Genomic DNA, 25,504 nt, shown 5'->3' with positions numbered 1-25,504 from the left:
AGAGGGGGAATCGAGACGAGGGTCGTGGTGTATGTATGTGTGTGTGTGTGTGTGCGTGTGTGTCTGTCTGTCTGTCTGTGCGTGTGTGTGTGTAGAGCGATTCAGACCAAACTACTGGACCGATCTTTATGAAATTTGACATGAGAGTTCCTGGGAATGATATCCCCGGATGTTTTTTCTTTTTTTCGATAAATACCTTTGATGACGTCATATCCGGCTTTTTGTAAAAGTTGAGGCGGCACTGTCACACCCTCATTTTTCAATCAAATTGATTGAAATTTTGGCCAAGCAATCTTCGACGAAGGCCGGACTTCGGTATTGCATTTCAGCTTGGTGGCTTAAAAATTAATTTATGACTTTGGTCATTACAAATCTGAAAATTGTAAAAAAAATAATATTTTTATAAAACGATCCAAATTTACGTTCATCTTATTCTTCATCATTTTCTGATTCCAAAAACATATAAATATGTTATATTTGGATTAAAAACAAGCTCTGAAAATTAAAAATATAAAAATTATGATCAAAATTAATGTCACCATTTAGTGACATGGATCGAGAAAGTGTCACTCTGTGGAGTGCCTTCCTCGAATTGCGACAGAAAGCGCCTGTTTTCTGTCAACGGCTGGGGGTTTTAGCTGACAGAGCATAGCGAACACGGGTATTTCGTGTTGCACGGATTTCACGTGGGTGATTTCTGCTGTCAGGGCAAAACTGACGGTAACTGAACTTGGAACGTGACAAGGTGAGTCACGTGATTTTGTCAAGGTTGTCTGTGTGAGACATGTTAACTGGACACTCGAAACTCAGCGGCTAGAGAGAACAGTCGGTGTCTTATTTTCCTACAAGTTTGATGGTCTTCAACGCGTTGACTGCTGCACTGTATTTCAACGTGCCGTTCTGCTTGCACAGTAGGGCTTAAAGGAATTTCAATTAGAGACTACTTTCTCTTTGTTTACATGCTGGCTGACAGTCGGGGCGTCAAAGTTTCTTCGCTGTGCGGGGAAGGTTTTCCACCGCATAAGGATTCAGCGCAAGAGGGAGGATGGCGGTTTTTCCGTTGACGAACGGGTGTCATTCAAAAGGGAGCGGATTCGCTTAAAAGAGAGAGCTACCTACATTAGGCTGTTGAGGTAATAAATCATTATTTAACGCTGTTGACGAGTCTGTGTTTGTGGAATGAAATACTCTCTGTTGTTCTTTCCATGTTAGCGCATAATTTGCTCTTTGTGACGCTAAACTATTGGCGGCCTATACCCCAGACGGGGTCACAGGCGTAGAACGAAGAAAGAACGACGCTAAACTAATACTAATCTGTATATGGTTTTTGCAGATATGGAGAGAAGGAAGGAAAATAGCTGATTTGTTGTTGTAAAAGTTCGTTTGTGCAGGCCCACGTGCTCGATGAGATATGTAAAGGTGACATGTTTAAAGGTGGTGTGTGAGGGGTAGCGTGGAATATTTAGTGCACCGATGCTTTTTGTTGCAGCCTTCTTTTGCTGGCTGTTTTCCGACTGCCTACGTATATCTACTACGTGCTATGCTGAGCGGGATGCTGTAACCAGGTCGTCCGCGGCATTGATGTAACCTGCTAACCTGATGTACTGGTGATTTGGTGTCGCTGTCGCCGTTCTACCAGCTACAACTCTACTTTTTCTGGTAGACTACGGGAGGACCTTCAGCGACTGAGTGAGGCACCTGATGTCTCCACTGTTCCTTGCTTCGTTGCCACGCCAGCAGGCACTACATTCGACGGAGCAGTTGTGGAGACAATAGACTAATCACGGGCCGCCCACTCAGTGGCAAAAAGCTAAGTTGCACCATGTCTTTTGCACCCTTCTTACCACCAAGTCATCTGTTATATTTATGATTATACTCGAGTGGTGATGACGTGGGGTGTGTGACACCTGCATGAACTAGTACTTTAAGGCAGACAGCTATATTTCCTAACTATACACGGGATCAGCGTGTTATTATTATTTTCTGTACTTTAACTGTCATTTTTGACAGTGACCACTTGTTTTTACGTTTTGAACGTAAAAAGAACATCTTTTGGAGTTAAGTCTCGAGGGAGGTGGCGTGATATTACATAAACAGGCGTCTGAAACTTACACTTTTGATGATTCTATTTATTTGTATGACTGCGAGAGTGGATCGTGGTGTGGTTAGTTAGTTAGAAGTAACTAACCGTTCATACTCACCTTATTGTGATATTGAAACGTGACAATCACATTTTCAAAATCAATTTAAAAACACTTTCATCTTATTCCTTGTCGGTTCCTGATTCCCCAAAAAATATAGATATGATATGTTTGGATTAAAAACACGCTCAGAAAGTAAAAACGAAGAGAGGTACAGAAAAGCGTGCTATCCTTCTCAGCGCAACTACTACCCCGTTCTTCTTGTCAATTTCACTGCCTTTGCCACGAGCGGTGGACTGACGATGCTACGAGTATACGGTCTTGCTGAAAAATTGCATTGCGTTCAGTTTCATTCTGTGAGTTCGACAGCTTGACTAAATGTTGTATTTTCGCCTTACGCGACTTGTTTTTTGTTCTCTCTATCTGTCTTTGTGATTCTCACTCTTCATGTGGTCTGCATTCTACCTCAGTTTGAAGAATCCCGCTGTTTAAGAACCTTACTCATTCTTAAAATCATTTTAAAAGAAAAGGGCAACTGTGTTTAACGCTCAAAAAAAAAAATCCCGTTTCAAAGTACACAAAGCTTGTCATGAAAGTGTTATAAGTTGCTTATTGTGGAGACTGAGAAACGTATGGAGAAGTGCCGGGGAGTTATTTTATTTACAGTAATCACGCATAAACGATTGCTAGTTAAAATAGACAATTCCTCTTTTGTCAAAGAAATGGAATAAAGGAACTTCGGTACTATCTACTGAAAAGCATACCACTAATGAAAGGTTTGATTGAGATGTTTGCTTAAAGCTTACAATCATGAACAATGTTGAAAATGCAGTGACATAAATCTAGTTCAATAGGCAATTGAAACAGATATGAACATGGGAAGATACCAACAGAATACATGCAATTCTTAGTTTCTATCGAACAAACCCCAAATGTCCCATGCAGAATCTGCCAACCACTGTAACCGCAAATAATGAAAAAGTAATAACAATAAAAAGGGAGCTACTCTACCTGCCACTACCTGCTATGAACCCACACTGCTGTGTTTTACCCCTCTACTTACCTGCGTGTGTTGTGAAATTTGCCGTGTTCGCACCCTCAACAACTGTCAAGCAATAGATAGTAACTGGCTGATTCTTTTGAGTGCGAACGGCCAAACTTTTATCATTAACATTCCTGCTGTAAAGAAATGCATTCCCCTCTCCCTGCTAAACTGTTCTTCTTACGCTTGTTGCCAACTCTTTCCCTCTGTAATTCTTTTCTTTTCCTTCCCTCTTTAACATTTTGTTTCTCTTTTCGTCGTGCTCTCTTCCTTTCCTCTCCTAGTCTTATCGATCTTCTTTGCTTGTAAATAGTGGCATTTGATAGTAAAGAAAGAAAGTAAACTTTGATCGTAAAAATTCATACATAAACGTATTTTGAACATAACAAAAGCAAGACCAGGAACAATGTATATCCAGAACAGTAACAGACCTACGATTGTTGTTGATTGTAAACTTTGATCGTAAAAATTCATACATAAACGTATTTTGAACATAACAAAAGCAAGACCAGGAACAATGTATATCCAGAACAGTAACAGACCTACGATTGTTGTTGATTCTGAATATGTTTATTGTGTATTGTACCAATTGATGATCAAACCACTTTTTAAACCAACACACCTGATTCGCATCGTAAGCCAGTACGGCCAGGAGGACAGATGCACCTAAACTTGGCGATCTCGTCGATACAGGTGCTGCCGTAGGTACAGGGGCTTGAAGCACACTCGTTGATGTCTGTAAATAAAAAATACCCCCGAAATATTACTTTACTATAGTGCTGACTCACGGACAATTCTTAATAACGTACGCAAAGTTGTGCATTGCTAATAAGATTTCCTGCACGTTTGTTTCCTTTAAAAATAAAAATAAATCTCTTTTACTGATCAAACCACCAGTTTTTAGGCACATGCCCTGCCTTTACTTTTAGCTTTTTAAATTTTCCTCCTTTTTTAAAATTTCCTCAAAGCAAAACGTCGAAATGTTTTGATTCTAAAACTGTTGAGGTATTCATTTCATTATCTTTTTAGATTTGTTCTGTGTTCTGTGTTCTTATGAATTATAGAGAAAAAACATGAAAAGGTATTGCAGAAACAAGAAAGAAAAATACTCACTGACTCGGCAGTCGGGTCCAGAGAATCCTTCCGCACACTTACACACGTACCAGTTGATACCGTCAATACATGTTCCGCCATTGTAGCTGCACAAAATAGGATTACAAAATAAAGCGAGAGGTTATTGTTTCTATTTATTCTGATTACTTAAAACGGAACCCACATATGGTAAAAAGAAGTATATAGTTATCAAAATTGTTCAAGCTTTATTCACAATGGATGTTAGACCAGGTCGCCTTCGTTCAAGTACTCGTAACAGCGTCATGATTGAGTGACCGACTGACTGTCAAATCGACCGACTGACTGATCGATTTACTGACTGACTAACTGATTTACTGATTGATTGACTGGTTGACTGACTTACCAGGGATGGGGGTTGCAGTCGTTGATGTTGATCTGACAGGTGGCGCCCTCAAAGCCGTCACGACACAGACAGGTGAAGCTGTCCCCGCTGTTGACACAGGTACCCTGATTACCGCACGGGTTGGAACTGCACGAGTGTTTGGTGGCTGAAATAGGCACAAAGACTCAACAGGTAAACAACAACAGCTGAACGCTTTCGTGCTGGAGTGTACTGCTACACATGCGCCTGGCTGACATCGGGGCTGTGAATAATTATTGATGTTGTGCGAAAATGCTAATTTCATATTGTTATCGTTGTTCTTTTGAAGACAAATTTTCAGACGCTAAAGGTTCCTCTGACAAATACCAGCCCTCCCCCCCCTCCCACCCCCGATGTTATTGTAATTCAAAGTCAAATTATCTTCCCGTCCTCGGTTACCTCTTCTGATTTGTTGGTTACATTCTTTACTTTGTTTTATATTTCTTACAAGGGTATTAGCACTCTCTTGACCTTGCCAGCAAATGAACACGCAATTCCTATCTAGATGTAAATATATAACCACACTTAGCTTGGCGTGTTGTGTGGTCCACAGTTTTTCTATTGCACTATGCCACCCTATATTTTCTAACTAAAATCTTGTTTAAACCAAACACTACTCACAGAACTGGCAAGAGTTGCCCTCCCAGCCGTGCGGACACCGACAAGAGTACGTGTTGCCCAGGTCCACACACGTGCCCCCGTTGTTACACGTCTCCTGGTCACAGTGACCGCTCCCTGTGTGAACAAAACATAATATTGAAATGTATTTGTGAGTGTTATTGCTTTTGATGTAGTGGTGACACAAGGACTATACATGTCTCTGGTACACGTGCGTACGGTCGTTCAGATAGGTCTCCACGTAACATTGACCGCTCCCTGTGTGAACATCAACATGTACGTGTATGTGTGATTCCTTTTGATATACTGGTGACACGACTCTATAAATCAGCTGGTAATGTATGGAAATCTTCCGTGCCCCATATGGCTTTTTGACCAATCAGGACGGATTCTAGGTGACCCTTTAAATGTTACAACGTTCAGGCAGGGACCCTTTTTGTTTATCAAGCTAAAAATTAACAAGACAAAGTAAAAATTTAAATCAACAATATCAGCGTGATTTTTTTTCTGAAGAATGACACTTCAAATGCTGTCAGATAATACTCTCTTTATCTAAAAAAATACCGAAAAGCGAGTTTTGTCGGTGGGTGCTTTACGGAACAGCAAGGCACCGCCCATCATCTGAGTGTGCACAATGCCGACCCGCTCACTTGAAATCTAAATTATCTAAGTTCGGAAAAATCAAGTGAAATTGCTCACTCGCTTTATGTCAAATGTATCTTTTATACGTCATTTCCCATCCGTCTGGAGTCGGTTCTAAATATGTCGCTCTCCGTTCAACAAGAAAAAGCGAAGCAACCGAAACGCATGTTCAACATGGTTTAACTTGTGAGATTGTTGTGTGTCAAACGCATTTGACCTGTGAATATTCATCACGTCAGGTGTGTTACTCTGATTGGCTGACCCAGGTCACGAGAATTCTTTGACTGACAGGCATAATCAGGTAGGAGCGCTCAAGTTCCCATTGCGGCTGTTCTGTCTAATTCGCGGGGTCGCTTCGAAATTTCTTTTGTTCGAATTACGGTAATAAAACCGTTATTTCTAATATGCTGACTGTTAGCAAATGATAACAGACATGTCTCACAAACGATATCAGCATTCGCCTAAAAGGCTCATGCTTGATATCTTTTTTCTCGACGACATGTCTGTTATCATTTGCTAACAGTCAGCATATTAGAAATAACTCATAATATTTCTCTATTCACATGTGTCGGTCGTTCAGATTGATCTTCTGATCACAATGACTGTTGTTCCCTGGTTCAAATAAAGAGTCTTTAAAACTGGACAGTGACCAGCAGCTTTTATCATGAGCTATAACGGTCTGCAAAATAGCTTTCCCCTGTCTGGATTCACACCCCATATGGCGGCGACTTAATTACCTTAATTATCTCCATTGTGATGCATGTGAGAGAGTGACGGCTGTTTGAAATAACCTGTTAATTATGCGCTTAAAAAGAGATCATATACTCACGGAGAACGCACGTCTTTCCTTTCCAGCCTCCCACGCATACACATTGAAATTCTCCTATGTAGTCTCGACAGCGCCCGTAGTTCCGACACGGGTTTGGATCGCAGTCATTCTTGTCTGGAAAACATCAATTAGCACTGAGAATTACCATCGTCATGATCCTGTTAAAATACCATCGGTTTATTTACCATAAAAACAACAACGGGAAACAAGGGATAAGGGACAATTAATACAAAGATGATGATGATGATGATGATGATGATGATGATGATGATGATGATGATGATGGTGATGATGATAACGATGATGATGATAAAAGTAAAAGCTAAACTTACTTATATTGCAGAGCGCCCCCTCCCAGCCTTCGGGACAGATACACTGGTAGCTGTTGACACCATCGATGCACGTGCCTTGGTTCTGACACGGGTTACTTGCACAGTCGTCAATGTCTGAAACATTTTAACACATTTTCTGAAAAATTACTTTTACTATCATGACCAGCATTAGACACAACATGAATCAATCCGACGTTGTTTTAATGGAGTGGTGGATTATACAATCAGATCTAATTGGTTTCATTACGAATTCACAAACCAAAGTGTACATGTATGTCATGTGGAGAAAAAAACCCCAGGGAAAAAGCCCAAGCTGTTCCGCCAGGGATGGAACAGTATATCTAACGCGTAAATCTGTGCATTGACTGATAATGGTGTACTTTTCGTACTTGGCCTTCGTTCGCACTGACACATGATACGATCACGATTAACCGGATATTAATCATGAAAACGGGGGACATTTTATTCTGTCTCTTTTGTACAATTCTAGAGCAGATAACTGATTAAATTCAAATACACTCACTCTCATGGCAGTATGTTCCAGCATAACCAGGAGCACAGGCACATGAAAATCCTCCATTGGGCTGACTGATGCACAGGCCGTTTTTACCACACACACCCGATGATATCAGACGGAACCTGTCCACCGAGTCGTTTGAACGGTTGTCCGATGGAATGGAGATAGTGCAGCTGTCGATAACTGCAAATAAGATCTTTACCTGGTGAGAAAGACACACAGTTCCCGCAAGAAATACTGAATAAAACAACGAGAAAAGGAAAGAATATATAAACAACAATGTGTAAGTGTAAGACGCCCAAAGCCAACTCAAATTCATAACAGCAAAGATGAAACGGCCTTTGCCTCAGTCAACCATCTGAGCCACGTCTCAAGTTAAGAATAGATCTAGTCACACAGTAGAATAAGCCACTGGAAAAATAAACAACAACAACAACAACAACAACAACAACAACAACAGGAACACCATGGGCAGTTAATAAACACACACTTTGAACACTGCTATTCTAAGTAATCTTGTTTGTCAGCATTACGCTACTTAGAACGGAAGAAGAAAACAAATCAGAACAGAGAGAAGGAGAAGAGTACTGATTCTGTTAAACGTACATGCAATCCTTCTTGCGTGAATGACCATAATATACACCACCACAAATGTATCCACACGTTGACGTGTGGTGAGAGCATCTTCCCACTTGGACAAATACCAAACACCAACAGCCTGACTGGGGGTGTTTTTGTGTGAGCTGAATTATTTTCGGAGGTCGACATAGATTTCAGCTACGAAATGAATTCCTAATCTGAACTGAAAACAGCCAGGTCGTTAATCTTTGGTACAAGGACGGATGCTCTAATCAAATGCAAAATCGTGGGCAGGTCTGGGATGGTATATATGATTGGTTACATGAAAAGGTCTTTAAGGTCTTGTATCAAGTCATGCACGCAGCAAGTGAAGGTGAACATTGACGCCATGAAGGAAAACAAACATTCACCGACCAAACGTAAGGCGCTCATAGACGCTTTTCAAAGCTGTTGAAATCAATTAAGTCACGACCTACGGGACTTTCCCGTGGTAATCTATTCGAAATAAAAGGAAAATAGGGCGAAACCTAGGAAATTCAACGTCCACAAACAACATCAACCACACAACCACAGGGCCGGGTTAACGAGAAAACGGACTCTCATGACCATGCAACAAGACATCACACACATGCAGGGATGTTGCTAGAATCAATTTTCCTTGGCAATTTTACCGAAACGGCCATAGAAAATTCGGCAAATGTTGTTTTAACAACATGATTGTAGTGCATTCCTTGGTGTCGTCTTTCCCCAAAGTTCGGCACATCTTACATAATCATGGCAAAGTTTTCGGCGAGTAGGAAGAAGTTTTGTCGTTTTCCCATCTCAGTGCCGACACAACAAAACGACATTACTGCACATGCAAAAAAAAGCTGAAGCATGCATGTACGGGGCCATGCTGAGAAGTGAAACTAACCCTCACAGGTCTCAGCGGCACAGTGATCCCGGGCCTGAGAGCAGTCCTTGCCCGTCCAGCCGTCCTGGCAGTGGCAGAAGAAGTCGCCCTGCACGTTGAAACAGCTCGCTCCGTTCTTGCAGGGGTTGGGGCTGCACGGGTCAACGTCAATCTGAAGTCAGAAGAAGACAAGACACAATGTTAAACTGAGAGATGCAAACTTGGTTTTCAGCGGCGTCATATTCCAGAAACATTCAAATTTAGCCATCAATTTCAACAGCTTTTGTTTTAAGAGTGTTTGCGTTGCATAGTCCATACCAGTTTGATGTAAACATGACACGAAAAAATTCAGACACTGACATACATCCAAATGTGCCAAAGCACTCCAGTTTTTGTCTGAACCGTTTTTTGAGTGTGTGCATAGAGATTGTTATACATAATGTCAATCTCAGTACAAAAATACACCAGAAACGGCAGTGCATCACTCTTTCTTTCTTTCTTTCTTTATTTGGTGTTTAACGTTGTTTTCAACCACGAAGGTTATATCGCGACGAAGTGCATCACTCCGTAATGACAGAAAAACAACAGTAACAACAAACCAGCAAATTGCTGTGGAAGTTCTGGAACTTCTCTGAGAGCGTCTTAATGAATATACTTTCAATGACATGTAAGATGCTAAGATGGCAATGACAAGGACAGGCTGAAGACACTGTCTTATCACCTTGAGACAGACATGACCCTGAGTGACATGTAAGATGCCAACATGGCAGTGACAAGGACAGGCTCAGGACACTGTCTTATCACCTTGAGACAGATATGACACAGACCTGACAGAAGATGCCCGTGTAGCCCGTGGCACACTCGCAGCGGAAGGCAGCCAGGTTGTCATGACACGTGGCACCGTTCTGACAGGGGTTACTGTCGCACTCGTTGATCTCGATCTCGCAGTAGTGGCCCGTGTAGCCAGGCAGGCACGCACAGTAGTAGTCGTTCACCAGGTCCTAGGCACACACAAAAACCATCACATCTTTCACTACATTTTGCACACTGTTTGGGAGTGTTTCGTTTTGTCTACTGTTAAACTTTCAAATAACTAACCCTTTTCTGTTTGTTTTTTAAAGTCTTGATTTTGGAACGTTTGCGGAATGTGTTTGGATTTGCTTTTTACATTTTCCACACTGTGCATGGGACTTTTTAAAATGTATTTAGAAAACATACGAAGATCCAAACCTCAATATTGATGTAGGACATCATGCACCAGATCGCGGGAAGACACAAACACACTTTTGATTGTCATGTCAATGGACATAGTCCACCAGGTTCGGATAGAAACAAATAAAGCTTTCATAATATTTTCTGAACATCATTTACCAGATCGGAGATAAACACCATTGCAATGCCATATAATCGCCATTGAATACACCATTATAAACGCCATAACTCCATGTCATCCTGAAGAAGTCAGCTATCAACAGCTGGCGAAACATTGGTGAAGAAATGCCGAGACACTGGTTCATGATGTGTTTTCTCTATTGTTTTAATCAACGCCATCATTCTAATGGCATTGCTCAACGCAAAAATAAAAATAAATGTTGGCATCTCTCACCAAACCTTGAAGAAAGCTAGAGAAAAGGGGGTGGTGGTGAGGGTGGGGAGTGTGGGGGTGGGCTTGAGGTGTACGCTGGTGTGTTTTATTTTCATACATACCACGCACGATGCCTTGTTTCTGCATGCCACTCCTCGGCAGTCATCCATATCTATAAACGAAGGAGAGAAAAAAAGAAAATGGGTGCACGAAGATGACTTAATCAACTGATCTGTCAATCTTTATTTTCAAAACAGTCATATAACATCATTATTTATGTCTTTCGTGTGAAAACAGTCATATAACATCATTATTTATGTCTTTCGTGTGAAAAAAAAATCACTTGCCTTCAGCACCAGAACCAATCATGAATGACATAACTTGCACCCCCCAAAAAAAATAAAAGAGAATTTTTTTCTTGTATTTCGTCAGTAACGGTTTCTCACTTTAACAATCGAATACACAATTAGGAAAATTGGTATCACATAATCAGTATCAAGGGAAAATATTGATGCAATGAATATCACACAACTTAACACTCACTGATATCACACTTGACCCCAGTCCAGCCGGGCTGGCAGTCGCAGACGTAACCCCCGATGCGGTTTCTGCAGGAGTAGGCGTTGGCACAGGGACTGCCCTTGCACTCGTCCGCGTCCAGCTGACAGTGGGGGCCCTGCCACTCGGGTGGACACACACACTCGTACCCGTTGTCACGGTCCTCGCACGTACCCCCGTGAAGGCATGGGTTGGACTGACACTCGTCGATGTCTGGCGGGAAAAGGGGAAAGATACACTTTCAAATCATGCGTAACCACAAAAAAACCCACGTTTTATCTGATATTTTCTCTTGCATTCATTTACCTTGACTTGAAGACTTCTTAGAGACCGACTTTTCTTGGGAGTCATGAATGGGTGGAGGTGTTGTTGGTTTCGGGGGGACAGTCAGGGTATTGGGATGTGTAACAACCCCCACCCAGACAAACAAACATACAGGCATGCAGTCAAGCTAACTCACCAACCAAATAATCAATTTAACATATGGCATACGAGGTCACACTTTTTTTTTCAAAGAGCATCTATAAGTAGGTTACGTGACTTTTTTTTGTTTTATTAGCGAAAATGGGCGATGATGTAGTTGACAAAGAAAACGGGCAAGACTGGAGGCGTCAATGACAGTCATCTCATTAACCAGTGTGAACAAGAAGACCATGGATAAAATCATGCCTCCAATACCTCTCCACAAAATGGTATTATTTTACTTTTACTTTCTAAATCTGATTGCATGAAGTTAACCATCTAAAGTCACCATCAGAACACCGCCAAAGACAAAAGAATGCACTCACTTGTGAGACAAGTGGGCCCAGTCCAGCCCGTGGGACAGTTGCAAGCAAAGCCATTGATGATGTCCACACACGTCCCCCCGTGACCACACGGATTCCTCGTGCAGGCATGCTCCGCTGGAACACAGGGATGGTGACGATTACATTAAGTGTACAGACAAAAATGTCGTTGATTGAGTTAGTAAAAGTTGAACAATAGGACCGTTTGAGTTAGTAAAAATTGAACAATAGGACCGTAACTATAAGCCGAGTGCGTGTGAAGAGAGAGAGAGAGAGAGAGAGAGAGAGAGAGAGAGAGAGAGAGAGAGAGAGAGAGAGAGAGAGAGAGAGAATTGAATTGAATTGAACTTTATTTAACAAGGATTAAGATTTAAGGCTACGCCTTTTCTTACAATCTGTCCTTGGGACGCATAGACACACAATTATATAATTAAAAAAATTAAAATTAAAAAGTTAAAAAGTTAACCAACAAAAGGAGGTCGGAAAACTTCAGCACGTGATAATAAAGATGACGATGATGATGATGATGACGATGATGTTGATGATAATGATGATGATGATGAGGCATAAAAAGCATACATAATTATGTGGTTATTCATAAAATCAAATGCATACTATGCACAGAGAGAGAGAGAAAGAGAGAGAGAGAGAGAGAGAGAGAGAGAGAGAGACAGACAGACAGACAGACAGACAGAGGCAGAGAGAGACAGAGAGAGAGAGGGAGAAAGAGAGAAAGAAGGAGAAATAGAGAGAGAGAGAGAGAGAGAGAAAGAGAGAGAGAGAGAGAGAGAGAGAGACAGAGAGAGAGAGACAGAGAGAGACAGAGAGAGAGAGAACATTTCCCTTTCTCCTTTGCAATTAACTTTATAGCAGTCTAACCAAGACTGCAGGCCCACTCACTATATATATATGCATGCGCAGCGGAGTCGCATAACCACTGCTAGGCAGTGGAACTATGTCGTAAAAGCACACACAGAACCAAATACTGACCTATTTCACAGTTCCTGCCTGTGAACCCTTTCGGACAATCACACTCATACTGGTCGGGCTTCGTGTTGCGACAGATACCGTCGTTCTTACATGGGTAGTGCCGCCCGCAGTAATTCAGGTCTGGAGAAAAAAGAACAGAAAACACATTGTACACCATTCATTTGTACTTTCAATGTCTTCACAGTTCAGTCATTCAATATGTTTTATCTTGTTCCTTAAGATGAATCTTTACAATTAAAGGGCCTCAATAATGTTTTTTATTTTTTAAGAAATTACCCCAGTGAGATCAATTGAGGACAACAGCATGAATCTGGGGCGATGGGAACACCAAAATAAGAATAAAAGGGGTTGGTGGGGGTTGCGTATGGGTGGGCTGGGGGCGGGGGGGGGGGGGGGCGTCTAGACACAGTTGACAGAAGAATAAACAAACAAACAAACAAACCCCGAGTTGGACATTGATCAACGTTGGACAATTGTGTAGGGGGCTATGACCTGAGAACTAAACAGTTAAAACACAACAATGCAACGGGCACGGGAATTGAGCAACTCATCCTCACCTTTATCGCAAAGGATGCCGCCCCAGTTGAGATCGCAGACACATGTCCACGGAGAGCCGTTGCAAGACCCGTGCTTGCACCCTGGGTACGGTATGCACTGATCACAAAACTCGCCTTGCCAGCCGTACACACACCTGGACGCAAAAGAAGACATCACTTTCAAACATACAACCTAATTGAAGGGATGGTTAATGCTAATGCTCATTTTAAGGAGGAACGATGTCACTGAACTATTGTTCTAAAAACAAAAAGCATGGGCATTTTTCACGCTCGAACGCACCTGCTTGTCACCAGAAACCTTTGAACAGACATGGTTTTGGACACATGCACGCACGCACACACGTACACACAAACACACACGCACGCACGCACGCACTCACAAACACACACACACACACACACGACACACACACGCACGCACACACATACACACATGCACGCACGCAAGCACACGCACGCACGCACGCACGCACGCACACATCACACACACACACACGCACACACACACGCACGCACGCACACACTTACACACACACACACATACACACACACACACACACACACACACACACACACAGAGCTGGTACCTGCATTCGCCTGGCCTCCGGCAGGATCCATGCCCTGCATTACAGCCTTGTTTGCAGATTGCTGTGAACAAATCAAGTTTATGAAAGCTTGAAAAGGGATAACAATGACAAAAGAAAGTTTTACATCTTATTATGTACTTTTTGTGTGTGTGCAAGCAACACCCTTTAAGATTCAGCAACACAAACTTCTCTGAGTCTTCTCCTGTAATTAGACCATGACTGATGTCACTCCATTGATTTAAGCAATCGCGTCTTTTGTTCTCCTTTTTCTCTTTTTAAATGTCTTCATTTTCCTTTTTTGCCTGCTGTTTCTTTTCCCTTTCTCTTGTCTTTTCTTTCCGTTTTTCTCTGTTTTGTTGTTGCACGAATGTTCTACTAATATACAGTTGTATGGAACTCCTGATGGCTACATTTTGTTATTTAGGAACTGATTTATCAACTCACTTAATTATATCTATTATTTATTTTCGTATTTTGGCATTTTCTATTTATAATCAAATGTATGTGTTCACTTTTCTATTTATTTATCTATTTATTTATCTATTTATTTATCTATTCATGTCCTACCTGTCTCGCACTCTTTGCCCATCCAGCCAATGAGGCACACTTTGTCACCATGCGTGTCGCACGTGAAGTGACCCGTGACGTCATCGTTGCCAGGGCGACAGAGCTTGGTGCACGTGGTGTTATAGTAGTGGGGGTCACAAACCACCCGGATGCGGAAGGTCATCATGGCGGTAGAACCGGTATGGGTGATGGTGTGCCAGTCCTGTCCTGGCAGGATGATTCCAGAATGGGCCGTCCTCTCTATCATGTTTCTTAAATCTGAAGACATAAAAACAACAACCTTTTTTTGATAAACTGACGATAAGATTGTATTCATGGTATAAGGAATGATTGGCCCGACCTGGCCTGCCAAAGAAAACAACAACAACAACAACAACAACAACAACAACAACAACAACAACAACAACAACGAGGAATTGCCGTGTCCTATTTAAGCATGATTTAAAAAAACCATAAAACATTGTGAATACAATTCTCAAAGAAAATAGTCTTTGTTAAACGTTGCCGGCCTTGTAGCGTTTTACCTCATTACTTTCATTTTGCATTAGTTATACCTATGTTTGTTAAATTCTGACCGTATTTGTGGGAATTTTATGAATGCGTTGTGTTGAAAAAGAAAAACCCAGCCCCTCCTGCCTACTCATCTCCCCAGACCGACAAAACACACTAGCAAGCACGCAACGAAATACATGGACACGATTCACCCAGAGAAGCATCACAAAGAGTTGCCTTCGTAACAGAAAGAAGGAAAGAAAGAAAGACAAAAAATTCATTCTGCAATTTCACACAGTTTCTCAAGAGCACTAAACCACAGATAGGTTCGTCATAAAATGGGTCGGGCACTAAACACATTGTAACAAAGACTACGACGGTCATAAACAAAAATGATATCCTCTTTCTAGAACATTAATCCCATAATATCCAATAATAAAAGACAAGAACTGACGAGAAAGGGGTTGAAAGGGGGGGGGGGGGGGCAGAGAGAGAGAGAAAGAGAGAGAGAGAGAGAGAGAGAGAGAGAGACAGACAGACAGACAGACAGACAGACAGACAGACAGACAGAGACAGAGAGAGAGACAGAGAAAGGAACTCAACACACACAGACTCATCTTCGTAAAATACCAGCAGCCATACCGTAGCATAAAAAATCACTTTCTCCCATATTCCCGGCTCTCTAATGTTTCCACAAGAGATTATAACTCTCCTATCTCGCGATTTCAAGAACTTAATAGGATATCAACGCCCGGGCCATAACTCTTTTCTTTTTGACATGACGACGAACACGCGTACATAAAAAGACGATCAATTAAGGACGAAACTCACGAGGCCAGAAGACGAGCCCAGATAGAGAAGGGAGGTAATTTGCCCATTGTCTCTGCCATTACCTTCGCGATCATGGGAGCGGTATGATAGAGGTTTATGAAATGAAAATGCCATGTGAGCAAGCTAATCATTATTGTAATAACTGACGTGCCGAGGGCTGCGGGAAGGAAGAAGGGAAAAGGGTTGGATGTTCATTAACCTTTGCTGGAAGTGCTGTCTTGGTAAAGGCAGCGAAGGTTGACAAGCGACTCTCATGTCATCATTAGGCGAATCTTTTTTCTTTGCTGCTAGAGAAAAATGGCAGTGTTGCCACTAGAAGAAGAATGACAAGAAGAGAAGAAATAGATATCAACTTCCAATTCGATCTGGTAGCAATAAAAAATATCGCATGTCATGTCCCATCTCTCTCTCCTATCTTCTTTTACTTAAATTTTTTTTGTTTTTTGTTTGTTTGTGTGAACATAGATATATTTCTCTCTCTCTCTCTCTCTCTCTCTCTCTCTCTCTCTCTCTCTCTGTCTCTCTCTCTCTCTCTCGTTCTCTCTTTCGCTCTCTCTCTCTCTCTCTCTCTCTCTCTCTCTCTCTCTCTCTCTCTCTCTCTCTCTCTCTCTCTCTCTCTCTCTCTCCTTGTTTTGCCTGAATGCACGTGTGCATATTAAATGTGCAGTACAATTCATCCACGGGCAGGCACTGCATGTTACAAAAGCACTTTCATGTGTTTATTCCATTTACCTCGAAAATTTCTCTCTCATTTTCTCTCTCTCTCCCTCTCTCTCATTTTCTCTCTCTCTCTCTCTTTTTTTCCCCTCTCTCTCTTTCCCTCCCTCACACCGCAACACTTACGTCACAGGAGCAATCAAGGTATTGTTAACAATAACGGTAAGTGAACAAAACAAACTCGTAAGCCAGTTTGTTTTACTTCTTAATACTTTTTCACAAGAAAGCCTATGATATTTTTACTCGTATCTTGTTGAAACATACTTTTTCTGCAAACTCTTTTCTTCGATGAAACACGATCTTTCGCCCAGTGTACAGACAGAATTTGATCGAAACCAAGACATTCACTACAAAGAAAATCGTGCAAGATTCCGATTAACAACAAGACAAAAAGATGTATATCATATCTCATTTGGTTTAAACACAATTTTATTCAAAATACATGACATGAAACAATTAACAAAAATGCAGCTAGGACACGAACTCAAGCAGATGCTTATTTGACGTGACCATAACAATGCTAAGTTACACAAGTTTTCATGATGGTGGACAACACAATTATTAACCAGAAGAACAAAATGTAGGAGGGGGGTATGGGGAACTTAATCAAAACAGGAGGATTTACTGGGAAAAAAAAGTGAGACTATGAATGAAGCGCGTGGGACGAGAACATCGATGCTGAGACATGCAATAAGTAAGTTCAGATAAATGTACATTTTCATGGAGAGGGCAGCATAGTTCGTTACGAATGTATGGAAGAAAAAAAAAAAAAAAAAAAAAAAAAGAGAGAACAGCAAAACAAAAACAAAATCTCAATGATAATTATTACTTATGTTAATATGTAATTGATGCAACAACACTGAGAGGCGGGTTTACGTTCTCCTGCACACAAACATACACATTACCAGTACGTGGGCTAATCCTTCAAGTTAGTCGACCAGATTCAGCAATAAAGGATTGGACTGACTCAAAAATTAATGTATTTATGCGAAATGAATGTTGCTCACTGCCTCTTAATAATGTTTCCACGTGTCTAAAATTGGCAGGCAGTGAGTTAATTGTGGACATACGAGCATTTTCAAACAACGTGCAGTATAACAAGTAAAGTTCAGCTGTTTCATTCTGGTTACTGCACGCACACTGTGGGTTATCTTTTAAATGGCGTTTGCATAAATCGGAATTAAGGTTACTCATGTTTAAACGCATTCTGCTGTGTTGTATTTCTACCTGTCTTTTTCCAAAATAATAATAGACTGGCACATAATAATGAGGACTTGGTAAATAATGCTTAAACTCGCTAATTGAGTTTGTGGTTTTAACCACATCAGGCAGATCATTCCATAAAATTGTAGTCGAAGGAACGAAGGATGTTCGGAAGATTTCTGTCCTGTGAGCTGGTACAAATCTTTCAAGTGGTCGTCTTCTGTGATAGGGATTTAAGGATGAAACTAGTGGTGGCAAACGGTCAACTAAATATAGGGGACATTTACCATGAACCATTTTATGATATAAAATCAATTTATGTTGTCTTCGGCGTTCATTTAGACTACAAAATCCGCTTTCTTTGTAAATCTTACCATGACTAGTTCTCCGCACACCGCCAATTATAATACGTAAAGCTTCAAGGTGTAGTTTTTTCCAGGGTGTTCGACAGGGCTTCGGTACAATTATCCCATTATACATCAACATAGTCAAAATGTGGCAAAATAAAGGATTTGTACATTATTTCCAAACTTTTTCTGCATAACTTATACTTATAATGCCTTAAACAATTAATCAACAAAGTGGTCTTTTTCACAATATGTCTGACTTGAGCGTCCCATTTACAGTCATTTTGCAAAATAATACCGAGGCGTTGTGTTTCTTTGTGTCTTCCAAAACAATTCCATTGAAAAATAACGGGTCAATTTGGCTTTAGTCACGTTTTATATTCAGCAATTTGGTTTTGGTTTCATTAAATGTGACTTTCCAACGTGCTGCCCAACAACTAATTTTATCGAGGTCTGTATTTAAAATTTCGGCACGTCTTACCGGATCATTCAATGCAAGTGACATGCTAGTATCATCAGCAAACAATTTAATAACAGACTCAATATCATTTACAATATCATTTATATAAATCAAAAACAACAAAGGGCCTAACACAGAACCTTGAGGAACGCCTGCTTGTATACCTTTCAGCTCTGACTTAGCTCCTTTAACGACAACTAATTGAACACGGTTTGCTAAGTAACTACAAAACCATGACAAAAGTCGACCTCGAACACCAATCGATTCCAATTTTACTTATAATCCTTTGTGCCAGACTTTGTCAAAAGCTTTCGACACATCAAAAAATACCGCCTGTGTTGTTAAACCGCTGTCGTAATTTGAACATACATCATTATTATATAGAGACAAGTTGACAAATCGTCGAGTCGCCGGGTATAAAACCTGACTGTGTAGGTGTGAGTATGTTGTTGGATTGTAAAAAGAGATATAAGTGGCTGTGAATACATCGTTCCAAAACTTTGCCAACGCAACTCAACAAGGAAATCGGACGATAATTATTACAAGTGTCCGCTGAACCTGACTTATAAATAGGCGTAACATTCGCAGTTTTCCAAATTTTAGGATATACTCCTTCCCTCAAACTTCTGTTAAACATATGGGTGAGTGGCTCCGAAATAATATCTATTGCTGCAATGAGAAGTCTGTTGTGGATCAAATCGGGACCAATGGCTTTTCTTTTATCAAAATTTTTAATTACAGCTTTTACCTCGTTAACTGACAAAACAATATCACATAATTCGCAATCAAGAAACGGCACTTGAGGAACATCATCATCTGGGTCTTCAACATTGGAATTTTTAATAAAACAGTTATTAAAGGCGTTAGCTTTGTCTTGGCTTAGTTCATAAACATATCTCATTTAATGATACAAAAGATAGACAACAAATATTGCTACGGCTCAGCGTAATTGCCATCATTAAGTATGCATCATTGTGTAGCGCAGAGGAGTTTTAAACAGTCACGAAAAAGATATCATTAGCGTGACCACAAGTCGAACAAGCTTTGTAGATTGCTTTGCTTCCATTACTTTCTGTCCACGTTTTGGATTTCTAACTTTTCTGCAAATAAGATTCTAAATGTCAAGTCATGCCATTGCCAAGGCATTGTTTAGTTAATTTGCTTGCTTGTCAGTCTGTTTCTGTGCGTGTGTTTGTTTGTGTGTTTGTTGCTATTTTTTTAAATTTTGTTGTTGTTGTTGTTGGTTGGTCGGTTCTTGTTTTGTTTTAAATTGTTGGATATATTCTGGATTCTAGACTCGTCTTACAGATACAGTGTATATATAAAAGGATTGTTGTGATGTGACACGCTACTCTAGATTTGTTACTGATATTTAAGGATGTACACAGCACATCCTCCCACTGCCAGACCACCACCACAACCCACCACCCAGTTAACCGAGACAGACAGACAGACCACCACCACAACCCACCACCCAGTTAACCGAGACAGACAGACAGACCACCACCACAACCCACCACCCAGTTAACCGAGACAGACCACCACCACAACCCACCACCCAGTTAACCGAGACAGACAGACAGACCGACCGACAGAAAGACAGGCACGCACGCACCCACGCACGCAAGCACGAACGCAGGCACGCACACACCCGACGCCAAACACACACACACACACACACACACACACACCATGTTGAATAGATGCAACCCTTTTTCCCTACCCAATTCTTCATGTTTTTACCTTCTTTTTGTGTGTGTGTGTGCGTCTCTTTTTTTCCTCTTCGTTTCATTCTGGCAGCAGCGACAAAGCAGCAGGTAAACAAGCAAATAAACACGCGCGAGGAAGAGGAAAAAACAAAAAGAACCGTTACATGCGTACGGTAAAGCTCATACCCAGCTGGTAGCAAGGCTATAGGTGCTTTCATCTACCCATATGCACTATCTCTGGAGAGACAAAAATCATTTCTCACGATGGGTTTTTCCCTGACAAAAATCTAAGGTGCGAACTAGACTCCTAGTCTCTGCTTGTCCGTGCACACGTTCTCTCTCTCTCTCTCTCTCTCTCTCTCTCTCTCTCTCTCTCTCTCTCTCTCTCTCTCTCTCTCTCTCTCTCTCACACACTCTCACTCTCACTCTCACTCTCACTCTCACTCTCACTCTCACTCTCACTCTCTCTCTCTCTCTCTCTGCCTCTCTCTCTCTCTGCCTCTCTCTCTCTCTTTTTTTTTACCCTCTCTCTCTCTTTCTTTTTCGTATTCTCTGTTTCAAACACTTATTATACTGTATTCACAAGAAAATGTAATACTACAAGCAAACGAGCAAACAGAAAGACAGACATCAGACAGACTCTCTCTCTCTCTCTTTCTCTCTCTCTCTCTCTCTCTCTCTCTCTCTCTCTCTCTCTCTCTCTCTCTCTCTCTCTCTCCTCATGTTCTTTTTCTTGTTTCTTCTATACTTCTTCATCTTCTTTTTCTAACACAGGAATTGCAAACTATATTTTTTGCCCTGTACGTTCGGATTTAGTCTTTCCTTGTAACGAATGTCTGACTCTTCTGTACGTACCCCCCCCCTCCCCCTACAATGACACCCCCACCCACCCCCTCCCTGTCCTCCTCCTCCTCTTCCTTACCCCGCTGCTGTGTATTTAGCACTGATTTTTTTTTCTAGCAGTTCTTCCGAGTCTTGATCTTGGCAGCGGCCACGTAATATTTTTCCACAGCCACACGTGTCTTGAATGAAAGTTGTGTGTACGTGTACTGTCGATCCAACAAGCAGATAGGAATTGTGACGTAAACTGCAGTTTTGTTGATCAGCGTTGAGGGCCATTACGCCCGGAGTGGTTCCATAACAGTACTAGAGGCTTGGCTGTTAGGCGGGTTTCAGACTGCCTCATTCAGACTTGTCCGAACCAATCTTTTGACTGTTTTTTACGACGCTCTCAGACTGCTTCACGACAAGTTGGTAAGTTTTAAAGGACCCCGGTTTGTTTTAAATGGATAAAGACGTGACAAGATCGAATCAGACCGTCAGCGGACTTGGGTCATTTAACTAGTTACAAAACTTGCCGAGACCATAAAACGCCGCGTTCAAGTTTGTAACTCCATTGAGTTTCAGTGCAGGCTCTTTCACAATGTTCAGCTCCTAATTATTATACCCTATTCATCAGACCTATTTCACTTCAGTATCCTACATACACAATGTATGATTTGAGAAACAATCTTGGTGGTTTTCTTCATTTTCAAACCAACATGTCAAAATTAAAGAGCAAAACTTGAAAAAGTCAGAGCAACCAGACAGATGTTCCTGACCATTATCAACTTTCATCCCTCTAAAAAAAAAAAGAGGTGCATTAGGCGGTACGAGCGTCCTAACAGATAGGGACCCTCAATCATGAAACTCAGTCTGATTCCTCAGACCCAAGGCCACGATGATGTTGACGCAGACAGGTGATCAGATGAGCAGCTAAGCCAGGATCCCAGCAAGAGGTCCACAACACCTGGTCAGCAGGCAAACACCGTGCAGCCCAGAACAACATCAAGCCGGCTCTAAATGCTGCACCCTAGCTGCTAGCCGTCCACTCTCCACTGATAAACCCGTATCAGTTCGATGCTTATCGGCTTCTGTCGGTCGGTGTGCCGTTATAGGTTCACCAGGTCAGGGACGGTCTGATGTTTTTGGATAGAAGAGAAAATAAGTGTACTCCAGACAGAATGACGTTTTCCATTGGTACTTTCTTTCGTATTCTTTTGCTGCGCGTTTGCTTCCTGTCCCGTCGGGCCTTCCCCGTACGCTTTCCCGATAACAACATTCAAGTGAAAAAGGCAATATAACAGAAACGACTGGAAGATTTATTCTGAAGCCCGACATTGGATTAAAACCTGAACACTTGGTTTGGAAATGACAGTATTGGACTATACACTCTGTAACAAATATTGCTCCAGTTTTTGTTTTTAAACAAGACATGCGAATTCGTTCAGATCTCCATATAACTCATATTGTTTTGCTATTTATCACCTTTTTTGTAACTTGAGATACTAAATAACCAAAGGGAAGTAATCGCTCTTAATGCATACGACATGTTGTACGGAACCTTTTCTCCTGGCACCTGAGAGAATAACAAGCATTGAAATGAACAAGCGACTTTCATCCTCAAAAAAGGATGATCACCGCAAGCTCATATGCTCATCATTCTCCAAGGCACTCCAACTAACACCTACGTACACAGTCATATACAAGAACCAGCTTTTATTCTCGACCGGACTTAGTCCTTAGATCAAGACTGGTTTTAAACAGAACAAACACACAAACACACACATTGTTACAGGGTCGCCTCGAAAGTATCAGTTAGAATTTCAAACAGAATGAGGCAGAGCGATGTTAAGATATCAAATAACCAAAGGGAAGTGACACTGGTCTCTCGAATGAGGATAATGCCACATACAAGACCTGACCAAGTCCTAAGATTCCAATTCGACAATGACAAATAAATACTGAAAGGCTGAAATAAGTGCATATCTTACAAGCCATTAAAAGAAAAAACCTTTTCATTTTCTGTTTGATATAGTAATTGCTGAATGCGGCAGGTGTCAATCAAATTAATGTTAAAAAAGGAAGATTTGGCGTCCGTTTCATGGGATTACCTGACGAGAGTAGTTGCTAACAAAACGAACGCCAGTCTTCTATGTTCTGCGTCTCTAACGAGCAGAAAATCGTTAATATGCTTCACACAACTGATCTTCAAATCCTTGCTACCACCACCGTTCCCCCTTTACAGGATGTTCTCCCTCACGCCCCCCCCCCCTCCCCCCCTCGAGCCTCTGTTTGTCCGTCTTTCCAGATTTTGTACATTAGGACTGTCTGTGGAACAGATGGTCATACTCACGGTATATTTTCTAAGTACACACTTTCCCTTGCCCAGTTGAGTAGCAGAAAATGGTACCTTGTTGAGACTATTAGTCGCTGGAAATAACTACTCACTGTTTCAAGAGGCGAAGAAAAGAACTACTTTGGAATGCAGGTAGCCGTTAAGAGGTACAATACCTCCGGGGCTAACTTGCTGCCCGATTCGCTGAATGGCTCTACTGCGACCGTTTTAAGCACATGTTGAGTATTGCTAACGTCCTGGTTTGTCTCAAAAATAGGAATACAAGATTTGTCTTATCACTGTGCAGCCTTCCCACAGCACTGTGAGCAAGGGACAACATAGATCAGTCTACGATTCCTGTTCTGATATGGCAGTAGGTAGGTAGGTGTTCAATCCGCTCAGATGAAACAAACCTACTGTACAACAGCAGCTATTTAAAAGTCCAGGGGGTTAAATGGTTGAGTGGTGGCTGGTGCTGACTTTCTTTTCTGTGTTACTGTTTTATTTTGTTTGCCTAGGTCTGGCTTTGGTTTTTACTACAACTATTGGTCAGCTTCTAGGTGTCAAACCACAGCTCATTGTGTACACGTTAGCTCTTGTCATGACGTTCCTGGTGCTTATTTGTTTATTCTCGGTCTTTCTTTCTTTCTTCCTTTCTTCCATTTGATTTCTTCCTTTTTTTCGTTCGTTCGTTCGTTCGTTCGTTCGTTCTTTCTTTCTTTCTTTCTTTCTCTCTTTCTCTCTTTCTCTCTGTCTCTTTATTCTCTTTCTCTCTCTCTCTGTCTGTCTTGTCTGTCTGTGTCTGTCTGTGTGTCTGTCTGTGTGTCTATCTCTATCTCACTCTCTCTCTCTCTCTGTCTCTCTCTGTCTCTCTCTCTCTCTCTCTTTCTTTCTTTCTTTCTTTCTTGTTTACCGAAAACAAGACAGACAGGAGTTTTCGTCAGAACACTCATTTTTCTGTCTTAAAAATATATTTTTTTAAAAGAACATAACCAAGATCCTCTTGTTACTGCTCAACGCCCACAACGACATGTTCCAAATAAAGCGTTTGATCTTACCAAGTAAGTTTGCATCATCAAGCAAAACAAATGTTGTGGCAAAGGGAGGTGCCTTTAAGTCACAACGTATAGGGTTGGCAGCTTAACTGTACACGACTAGTTCGTAAAACTTCCTGTTACCGGTGCCAAACCGATTCTGGCACTGTCTTGGCACCGTTTGGGCACACCAGCTTCTTTCACTGCAAATTTGTCAATGAAATTCCTGGTCTGGCACCGATTGTGAATGGGGGAGATACACTTTTGTGATGACTAGGTCCTCCCAACTTTGGTGGCAGCGCGTACGCTAGATTTTGTTTTAAAAAAACCGCTAAAAAAGAAAACTTCTTAATCAACTCCAAGGGTTTTTATTCCGTACACTTTCGTTTCTCAATAGAACGCCTGAAATGAATAAATGAATAAATAAAATAAAATAAAAATACAAAATAAAACAAATACACATCCAGCAAAGCAACTTATACAAAAGTCCAGCTTCAACTTACCCACACTGTCACTCCTGTCTTTATCAAAGGCCTCCACAATTAGCGTGTACGCTCTCTGCAAAATACAAAAACACAAAAACACACTATTAGATTTAAAGCCCAAGAAAAGTAATGTCTATAGTAGCAAAAATACTGGCAATAACGGCTTGGATAAGAAATCTGATGATATCCGGAACCACTGATGAAGCCACTATACAAGTTGGGAGACATTTTTAAGCAAGAATGGAAAAACACACAGAAAAACGAATCAAGAAAACCAGTCAAATGAAAGTTACTACATCTGCTTAAAATAGACAAAAGTTAAGATACGGTAAATTCATAGAGTGTATAGAGTA

General features: G+C 41.3%; 1 protein-coding gene across 1 annotated transcript in view; it reads right to left on the bottom strand.

Annotated features, from left to right (window-relative positions):
- The window catches only part of LOC138952524 (protein jagged-1b-like), a 100,195-nt gene that overhangs the window by 10,402 nt on the left and 64,289 nt on the right, over window positions 1–25,504 (bottom strand). The window contains exons 2-18 of the mRNA XM_070324211.1: window positions 25,166–25,224; window positions 14,717–14,967; window positions 14,150–14,210; window positions 13,563–13,696; window positions 13,006–13,125; window positions 12,019–12,132; window positions 11,216–11,443; window positions 10,795–10,844; window positions 9,915–10,088; window positions 9,109–9,259; window positions 7,623–7,799; window positions 7,100–7,213; window positions 6,768–6,881; window positions 5,300–5,413; window positions 4,661–4,805; window positions 4,297–4,382; window positions 3,806–3,919 (exon numbers count right to left, since the gene is read on the bottom strand). Coding sequence (XP_070180312.1) covers window positions 3,806–3,919; window positions 4,297–4,382; window positions 4,661–4,805; window positions 5,300–5,413; window positions 6,768–6,881; window positions 7,100–7,213; window positions 7,623–7,799; window positions 9,109–9,259; window positions 9,915–10,088; window positions 10,795–10,844; window positions 11,216–11,443; window positions 12,019–12,132; window positions 13,006–13,125; window positions 13,563–13,696; window positions 14,150–14,210; window positions 14,717–14,967; window positions 25,166–25,224 — 2,206 coding nt within the window. The remainder of the gene's footprint in view (window positions 1–3,805; window positions 3,920–4,296; window positions 4,383–4,660; window positions 4,806–5,299; window positions 5,414–6,767; window positions 6,882–7,099; window positions 7,214–7,622; window positions 7,800–9,108; window positions 9,260–9,914; window positions 10,089–10,794; window positions 10,845–11,215; window positions 11,444–12,018; window positions 12,133–13,005; window positions 13,126–13,562; window positions 13,697–14,149; window positions 14,211–14,716; window positions 14,968–25,165; window positions 25,225–25,504) is intronic.

Source organism: Littorina saxatilis, linkage group LG17 (genome assembly GCF_037325665.1).
Source record: "Littorina saxatilis isolate snail1 linkage group LG17, US_GU_Lsax_2.0, whole genome shotgun sequence".
Lineage (NCBI taxonomy): Eukaryota > Metazoa > Mollusca > Gastropoda > Littorinimorpha > Littorinidae > Littorina > Littorina saxatilis.
This window is presented reverse-complemented; position numbering and strand designations above follow the sequence as displayed.